The following is a 9,576-nucleotide window of genomic DNA, read 5'->3' as shown; positions in this document are numbered from 1 at the left end:
CATTGGGGTTTTCACCAAACTCCAGATCTCCCGTCCTGTACTGCGTAATACACACTTTCAGAAGCACCATGACCTGTGGATCAGGATTTGGAGGCCGCGTCTTCAGCTGCGCCTCGGCCTGCGGGCCCCAGCCCGGCCGCTGCTGCATCACCGCCGCCCCCTACCGCGGCATCTCCTGCTACCGCGGCCTCCCTGGAGGCTTCGGCAGCCGCAGCGTCTGCGGGGCCTTCCGCGCTGGCTCCTGCGGGCGCAGCTTCGGGTACCGCTCCGGCGGTGTGTGCGGACCCACCCCACCCTGCATCACCACCGTGTCGGTCAACGAGAGTCTGCTCACGCCCCTCAACCTGGAGATCGACGCCAATGCGCAGTGCGTGAAGCACGAGGAGAAGGAACAGATCAAGTGCCTCAACAGCAGGTTTGCTGCCTTCATCGACAAGGTGGGTGTCCTGGATCATGCCCTTCCTTCCTGGGCCCCTCTACCTAGAGGCACAGCCAAGGCTGGGCAGGCATCCCAGGGGAATTCAGCTGTTGCTCCTGACTTCTGGGAGGTCTGGGCAGCCTAGGCTGAGGCTGATCTCCATCAGAGGGGGCAGGTTGCCTGAAGAGCAGATGGAGTGGGGAAAGGCCAGGCTAGCTGAGCTCCTCCCAAATGGCCTGTGGTCTCTCCTTGGTTTCCATCCCTTAACACCATATGGGATGGTAATCTGAGTGCTCTGTCCTGGATCATGCCCTTCCTTTCTGGCCCCTCTACCTAGAAGCACAGCCAAGGCTGGACACTCCACGGGAGGGAGTAAGGGGCCAAAAGACCTCTGCTTGACTAACACCCTAGTCTCTAGGAGAGATGTGCACAAACAGGAACACAGAGGCCCAAGATTCAGAAGACTCAACAACAGTTCAGAGGCAGAGCATGTGGGGAAAAACTGATGGCCAAACTTCTCTGGGCACCAGCTAGACTCCAGAAATTCCAGGGGAAGGCAGCTTCTCTGCTGAGCTGGGAAGTCTGAGCAGCCCCATGCTGAAGCTGAGTTCCTTTTGAGAGGGTGGATTGCCTGAATAGCAGGGAAAGAGGAGAGGTCAGGCTAACTGTCCCCTCCCCCATGGTCTGTGACACTATCCACATTACTATCCTACATTCTAGGATGGGAATCTGGGTGCCCTGCCTGTGAGGGCTCCTGCCTCACTGGCTTCAAAGGATAGAGCCTGCATCCACCTGACACAGGGCTCCTGTACTCACACAGTGGGGACTCAGTTCCTCCTTGAGCAGGCACTGATTTCTGCCAGCCTTTGCTCCCACCCTCAAATGGGAAACCCAGGCACAGGTTAGGATCAGGTAGGGGAAAAGTTGCCCCATTCCCCAAGGCCCACCTCTGCCTGGTCTCTGCTGAGCTCAGGGAGGGCATCTGCCTCCAGCAACCCCCAACTCAGCTGGCTCCTGTCCCCTCCTCCCCTTCCTGATTGGCAGGTGCGCTTCCTGGAGCAGCAGAACAAGCTGCTGGAGACCAAGTGGCAGTTCTACCAGAACCGCAAGTGCTGCGAGAGCAACCTGGAGCCACTGTTTGAGGGCTACATTGAGACACTGAGGCGGGAGGCTGAGTGTGTGGAGGCTGACAGCGGAAGGCTGGCCTCAGAGCTCAACCACGTGCAGGAGGTGCTGGAGGGCTATAAGAAGAAGTGAGTGTGGCCCATGTGTTGTTCTGCACAGCAGATGGCTTAGGTTAGAGCTTGTGGCATAGGCAATGAGAGTCCAGGGAGGATGCATGGCCCCAGCCAGGCCGAAGGAGCTGCGCAATGTGCTTATCTGTGGAGTTTCTCCCTGAATGCCTGCCTGTACCAGGCCAATGGTCTCAGGAGCAGTCTTTGTCCCACTGCGCCTTTCCTCCTAGGGCCAAGACACCCAGAGGCATCCCCTTTCTGCTCTCTTGGGCAAGAGCACAATATCCCTTCCCCTCTTCTCATCCTGACAATCACTGCCCTGTACTGCCTCTACTGGATTCAGCCCAAGGGCTCGGGAAGGACAGGTTCCACTTTCTGGGATTCTACTGGCCTTGAGTGCTATCGGTTTTGCCATCTTTGACTAAGGACTATCATTCAAGGGAGGGTGGCTGCAGTGCCTGAGACACCACAGTGTCTACTTCCAGTACAGAAAAGTCCTCTTTTGCTTCCTGAGGTGACCTCAGAACAGCCTTGGTAATTGGAACTGGGAAGTCAAATGAGTCTTTGCCCACCAACTTCAAGTGGACAGCTCCAGCCCCACTCCAACCAGAACAGACCTGGCAAGGCTGCTGGGGCCAGCTGTGGGCAGTTACTCCATCGTTCCTTTACGGGTGTGAAGGGTGGGAGTTCCAGGGAGACCTTCCCACACTTGACCTCCCTTTCTCCCATCTCAGGTACGAGGAGGAAGTTTCTCTGAGAGCCACAGCCGAGAATGAGTTTGTGGCTCTGAAGAAGGCAAGTAGTAGGGGGATGAGGGGCAGAACACCATGGGATTCTGGGGGAGAGACTTCTTTTGGGGAGACCTAGAGGCTTAGCCTCAGGATGGGGAACAGTGATCTTTCCACAAATTCCTAGACACTCTGGCCTTAGAATGTTGCAGCCAGGGCTTTGACAAAGGGGAATGACCTTGGGATGTTCACTGGCACCTGCTCCAGGGTTGTGATGACTGCCTTGATCTTTGGCTTCAGAACTTGAGGTCTGATCTGGGGTCTCATAGAGCCATGGGTATTTGTCTATCTGTGCACAGATAGTGTGGTATTCTTAGTATTTCAAAAGTCTGACTTTGAAGCCAGCACACAATCCCAGTGTAGAAAGAACAATGGAACAGAGCCAGGAGTGCCAGGTGGTCTCTTAGAGGGCTGCTGAGGAACAAGGACAGGAGAGCTGGGAGTCATGTGGTCAGGCTCCTGGAACCTGAGAGGGTTGACTGAGAGTGGGCAAGGTGTCTAGTGGGGAGGCCTGAAAGGCAGGTGAGCATCTCCAAGCCATGAGGGTTTGTTCTCACAAGGGTGGAAGCTGCCCAGGGCATGCCAGAGATGGTCAAGGGGAAAGAAATACTTGGGATCAGGAGCTCAGGGATCCTTCTCCGCCAGGATGCATAGTGTGGGTGAGAAGAGAGGAGTTGGGGAGCGTTACAGTAGGGTTCCTTGGGCTCATACCCTCCCCTCCTTCCCAGGACGTGGACTGTGCCTACCTGCGCAAGTCTGACCTGGAGGCCAACTCAGAGGCGCTGACCCAGGAGATCGACTTCCTGCGGCGATTGTATGAAGAGGTGAGGAACGTGGCCAGGCAGCAGGCAGGCAGCCAGCACAGAAGGCAGTGGTTTGGTGTAGAGGTTGGCCTGTTGGGCAGAGATTTGTGTACCGTCTCTAGCTGGGGGACTGTGTGAAGGGGCAGGAACTGGGACCAGGGGAGGACTAAGAAAGTGGTCCACATGTTAGGTGGGACTGTGGTCTCAATAAGCTTGTGACACCCCTATGTCTCCTTCTGCAGGAGATCCGCGTTCTCCATGCCCACATCTCAGACACCTCGGTGATCGTCAAGATGGACAACAACCGGGACCTGAACATGGACTGCATTGTCGCTGAGATCAAGGCTCAGTATGATGATATTGCCAGCCGCAGCCGGGCAGAGGCTGAGTCCTGGTACCGCACCAAGGTGAGACACGGCAGTGCAGGGATGTGAGGTGTCCATTGGAGAAGGCTTCTTTTTTCCTGTGGATACCGATCCCTAAGGATGGTAAGACAAGAGCCAGCAGCTCTCAGGTTGGGGTGGCAGGGCAGAGCTGCCTCGTGTGATTGCACAGGCTGAGCACTGTACTGTACGATCCGTCAACCACGGTGTCCTGAGTGGTGGGACATCCCAGGCTGAGGCTCATGGCATCTCTGCCTCCCCCCAGTGTGAGGAGATAAAGGCCACAGTGATCCGGCATGGAGAGACCCTGCGCCGCACCAGGGAGGAGATCAACGAGCTGAACCGCATCATCCAGAGGCTGACGGCCGAGGTGGAGAACGCCAAGTGCCAGGTATGGGGCAGCTGTGCCCAAGGCCAGAGGGGCTAGGGGCCTAGTCAGTGTCCCACAACCAGCTTGGGCCCTAGTTGGATCTCACCATTCAGATTCCAGTCCTGTGCATGGCTGTAGTCCCTGGTTGTGGTCAATCAGGATGCCCCATATGAACAGGGCAAGAGGCCTGTTTCTGGACTGTTCCCAGCTGGTGGTATAGCTTGGGCACATCCAGGGAAAGGACAGAGAGACCCAGTCATAGCCTACCTCATTCTCTTCTGTACCCCCAGAACACCAAGCTGGAGGCCGCGGTGACCCAGTCAGAGCAGCAGGGCGAGGCAGCCCTCACTGATGCCCGCTGCAAGCTGGCTAGCCTGGAGGAGGCCCTGCAGAAGGCCAAGCAGGACATGGCCTGCCTGCTGAAGGAGTACCAGGAGGTGATGAACTCCAAACTGGGCCTGGACATCGAGATCGCCACCTACAGGCGCCTGCTGGAGGGCGAGGAGCACAGGTAAGTCCCAACCCAGTGTGGCACAGATCCAGTTGTCTCTGTCTCCTGCATAAAGTCCACCTTTGTTGTTGGCAGAACAATGGCTGGGCTCTGGGGTTGAAATCTATCATTTGTTACTTTGAGGGGCTGTGGTTTATATCAGAAAGAGAGTCCTTTCACATAGCTAGTTTTAATTCCTTGACAATTTTGGACTCTACCCCAAGATTTTGGCGAGCTCCTTTTTCCCCCTCTATCTCAATCACTAATTTTCTTTTCCTTTCTGCTCCAGACTGTGTGAAGGCGTTGGGGCTGTGAATGTCTGTGAGTATTTGGGGCAGAACATGTTTTACTCCCTGTCTGGGGGGAGGACAGATTGTGATGGAGGGTCTTCAGAGAGCTAACTGTAAAAGGGCAGATTGGTGGCACAGTAGAAGGGGAATTTGGAGTCTGATAGCAAGAAGAACCACCACTTGGATCTTAAATGGACCAGGAATCTTCCACTGAAGATGCTTTGGCTTTTAATCCCCAGAGCTCAGGGCCATTTAAGGAATCTGGACAGCTTGCCCCTGGCCCCAATTCTGACTCAGCCTTCTGGGTCCACAGGTGTCAGCAGCTCCCGAGGCGGGGTCGTATCCGGGGACCTTTGCATGTCAGGCTCTAGGCCTGTGACTGGCAGTGTCTGCAGCGCCCCATGCAGCGGGAACCTGGCAGTGAGCACCGGCCTATGCGCGCCCTGTGGTTCTGCAGCATCCTGTGGTGTGGGAACCTGTGGAGTCAGCTCCTTTGGTGTGGGGTCCTATGCCAGCAGCTGCCGGAAATGTTAGGCATCTCTGCTTGCACCGTAGCCTCAGCTCAGCATCTCTCCTAGACACCTAGCTCTGGGACCTGGAGCAAGTGCTCAGCTACTTCTGCACTTCGAAGGGTCCCTCCCACTCCCAGCCCCTTTGGTTTCTCTGTGTGACCCCTGCTTCGAGGCTCTATCACCTGCACTGTGATGGGCTTCCACAGAAGTCCTGTTAGAGTCACAAGAAAGGGGCTCAAGGGTAAGGAGGACCAAGATGGGACCATACCCTGGGCTACCATGAAGCTAGAGCTCTCAGCCTCTCCCCTTCCTCCTCTGCCCTCTAATCTCTGTCTTGCTTTGTGTTTCCAATAAATCAATGTAGCCAACCCTGGGCCTTGTCTGCTGCATCTCTGTGAACCTCCTGAAGGGTTGGAATTTGAGAGGGTCTCTAAAGTCACAGGGAGCAGAGAAAGGCTCAGGCCTGGGGCCTCCAGGACCGTTCTCTGTCCCTTGGCTCACACCAGTCTCAGCAAAGGCTTGTGTTAGGCCCCCACATGATGGAATTTTATCCACACCACCTGAACATCTTGCAGATGAAGAATCCAGTAGGCAGAGTCCCATAGTGACTGGGGCAGGGCCTGTCACTTTGTTCAGGGATTCAGTTGCAGTTCGAACCCCGTGTACATCTCTCATGCTCTTTTCACTGGGCTACCACCACCTTCCAGGAAAAAAGGGCATTTGCATTTTTAAACTGAGGGATGACAAGTATGAAAGTCCCCAGTCACTGGACGATTAAGGAAACATCACTCATGGCTGTGCTGGGGAAGACTCACAACTGAGTAATTTACTGGAACTCTTTAAGGGATGAATACACAAATATTATGTAAAGTTTTGAAAAGACTTTGGCATGGCTTTCTTTTTTTAATGGAGTCCCTTTCAGGTTTGGAGACCTGCCATGGCTAACACATAGTGTCAAAAACAGAAAACAGGACATAGCAAGACGATCATGTGGCTGAGGGATGAGCACAGACTCCAGAGCCAGGCTGCTCTGCCTCCTCCTTGCTGAGTGAACTTGGACAGTGTTTTTGCCCTCTCTGTGTTGCTGCCACATCACTGAAATGAAGATGATGGAAGGAGCCCTACCTCAGAGTCAATGGGAGGGTTAAGCAATTTCACAAATTTCACAAATGTGAGATAATTAAGCAGGGCCTGCGTCATCTGAGTTTAGCACTAGTGTTCATTATTCTTTTGCAGAAAGTAAAGTAGAATGTCTGCAGAGGTCAGGGCCATGACCAGCCTCTTACTGCTCTCATGTCCCTGATCAGAGATCGCAAGCGCAGAGATGTCCACGTCCGCAGGGCCATTGACACCTTCATAAGAGGAAGTGTTCATAGGACACAGATGAAGATCTTAAAAGTGGGGTGGGGGCAGCTCAGCTGCACTGTGAGCCAAGGTGACTCCCTGAACTTAGATCTTTATAGCAGGGTGAATCTCTAAACTTCCAATCCAGGCCCAGAAAATGTAGCAGATATGGAACACACACACACACACACACACACACACACACACACACACACACACAAACAGACCACCCCTCAGGAAGAAAAAAAAAAAACAAACACTGAGAGACCAGATGAGAGTCTTGTCAAAACAGAGTTCTGGAGAACACAGAGGGTGTGGTTCCTTTCAGCTCTCTGCACTGTGACCCCACAAAGCTCAATAGCAGGATCTGTATCAGGAGTCCAGTCCTGAGCCCAAATCCCCAGCCCTACCCATCTATCCTCCCCTGTGCAAGAGTCAGCAATAGCTCCTGTCCTGCCAGATTTCCTTCTCTGCCAACTGACCCCTCCATGGCTGATGACCTGCCGTACTGTCACTCTCTCACCTTCCCCAAGCCTGACCCTCTCCCTTCCTGCTCTGGATCTGCAATGCTGATCTCCCTCAAGCTTCCCTCTCTGAACAGGCTCAGTCCTCAGAAGCAGCAAGGAGCAAATGAATCAAACAGTGCCCCTGTGCAGAGCACCTCACCATGTGACGTCAGCAAGCCACTTCTGGACCTCAGCATATTCACTAATAAGAACCAGATGGCTGCTGAAAGCTCTATTTTCTTTAGGAGAGCAGGACAGGATTTGGAGCTGGAGGGAAATGGGAAAAGCAGGCCCTGTGCAGCAACTCATTCTGCATAGCTCCCGGTACAAATGGAGCAGTTTGATTGCATCCAGCCAGGTATGCACACATCTCTAGGCAGCTGTGTGCAAGTATGCACCCACCATGACTGTGTGTTTCTGTATGTGTGATGATATATGTGATGTGTGTATGCATGTGCATATGTGCAGAGGAGCAGAGACTTATGGGTACATGCGGGTGTGAGTGCAGTGTGGGTACATGAGTTGACCCATGTGTGCTAGTAATACAGTAAAGTCTGGGGCTACGGGGGGAGTGGTCATGGGCAGGTGCTACTGGATGTCATGCCGGGGAGGAGCCATGTGGCTAGGGAGTCCTTGTTGCTCTAACCTTTGGGTTTGCCTACCTGTTTCTCCTGTCTGCTGTCACTCTAGCTCCAACTGGACCAGAGGGCTGCTACGTGACCTTAGACTTTGTATAGCCACCTTTAAAGGTATTGAAAACACTTCAAAGGGCTAGGATGTAGCTCAGTCATAGTGTGCTTCACGTGTGCAAGGCTCCCTGTTTGACCCTCAGTGGTACACTAAACAAATAAATAAATAAATAAATAATAAACTTCCAAGGAATTTTGTAAAGTGAGACTCATATGACTCACCTTATGGGTAAAAAAAGACTCAAAAAAAAAAAAAAAGAAGAAGAAAGAAAAAAGGATCAATATATTCCAGGACAGGGCACAGAAACCTGGGCCATCAACCCATTTACATCTGTTCTATGGCAGGCTCTGGAGAAAGATGAATGAGACAGTGATTAGCTGTCCTAGGAAGGCTCAAATAGAGATATGAACGCAGTTGAGTCAGCATCTGACGTGTGTGAGTGCTATGAGGCACACACATGACAGGCCCCTGGAGCCAACAGAAGGCTGACCCCTATGGGTGTTTCTCTTGTGATGAGAAGCAATGACTGAACTGGTGACACTCCTCCTCCCTTCAGAAGTCACTTGAACTGATCACAGAGTGTGTAAATGGGCTTGTAAATGACTCCCTGTAAATGCACCAGGCGCTTCTCTTCCCACCCCGGGCTGGAATGTGGTCCATGGCCCGGAGAACCTCTCAAAGAATGGGTCCCCAAACCACAAATATTGCCAGTGACCCACGTGGTACTGTCCCAGAAAGAGACTCCAACCTGACCCAAAGCCCTTGGGAGCCGTTGGGAGCTCCTGGACTGACACCAGGCAAGCCCAGACTTGAGACTAGGAAAGGGAAAATGTGGACAGCCAGACCTCTGTGAGGCAGGTTGTAAGATGCATGCTGTAAGTTCTGCCTGAGTCCCTGTGATATTTCTGTCTGCACTTCCCACAAAGTTCCCTCGCTGACGTGCTCCTCATAGCAGGAGCTGGGAAAACTGGGCTTGAAAACCATAGAATTTCATCACCTCCTGGCAAAAATGCAAGTGAACACAGAGCTGGACTCTGAAACCTGGAAGGGGGCAGCTCTGTTTTTGGGCAGTTTCTCTGCCTGGAAATGTAGGTATGAACGTTTGTACTCTTGGTACAAATGGCCAGTGTTGATCAAGTGGGGCTCACAGCAGCGCGGTGGGACCATGTACTCTACCACTCAGAAGGATGGCATCCTGCCAGCCAAGTTTCAGTCCCATTCCTTTTGCATGAGACTGTTCTGTTTACCCAGGAAGGGGGCCTATCAGATACCTGTTCTCCAGGCAGGGGAGCAGGATAACACAACAGACACTCTGGCACTAGAGTACCTTAAAAGGTAAAGCCAGGGCTTCTGGCTAATGACACAGGTTAGCCCCACCCAGGGACATGGAAGGCAGGAACTGTTGTTCTCAAGATGTGTTCATGATGTAATCCTTGTGCAACAGAAAGAATGTGAAAAGCTGCTTTCCTGCCTGTGTGACAAATAAAAGTGCAGAAAGCAAGGCTTGCTCTGGCCACACCACCTGAACTCTCTTACCTTCTGTCCCAAAGTCCAGTCATCTTGTGAAAATGTGGACCAAACTACCCCATAGATCTGGAAGTAGAGGCACCCATTCTTCTCTCCATCCTGGTCTGCTGTCCACTCTCTACCATCAAGTCAAATGCTAAACCAGAACCCAGGCCTGGGCTGCTCAGCTGTGTTCATCCCCCACCCCCACCCCACAAAATACATGTGAGGGCCATCTTTC

General features: G+C 53.0%; 1 protein-coding gene across 1 annotated transcript; it reads left to right on the top strand.

Moving 5' to 3' along the window:
• Nucleotides 1-5,657, top strand: LOC109684054 (keratin, type II cuticular Hb1). The gene is made up of 9 exons (XM_020160229.2): nt 1-437; nt 1,463-1,671; nt 2,388-2,448; nt 3,170-3,265; nt 3,487-3,651; nt 3,893-4,018; nt 4,288-4,508; nt 4,777-4,808; nt 5,091-5,657. The coding sequence occupies exons 1-9, from the start codon at nt 69-71 to the stop codon at nt 5,309-5,311; spliced, it is 1,500 nt and encodes a 499-aa protein (XP_020015818.2). The 5' UTR covers nt 1-68; the 3' UTR covers nt 5,312-5,657.
• Nucleotides 5,658-9,576: the final 3,919 nt, after the last annotated feature.

This window comes from Castor canadensis, chromosome 8, assembly GCF_047511655.1.
Source record: "Castor canadensis chromosome 8, mCasCan1.hap1v2, whole genome shotgun sequence".
In the NCBI taxonomy this organism is placed as follows: domain Eukaryota; kingdom Metazoa; phylum Chordata; class Mammalia; order Rodentia; family Castoridae; genus Castor; species Castor canadensis.
Note: the sequence above shows the minus strand (reverse complement) of the source record. Positions and strands in the feature narration are given on the sequence as shown.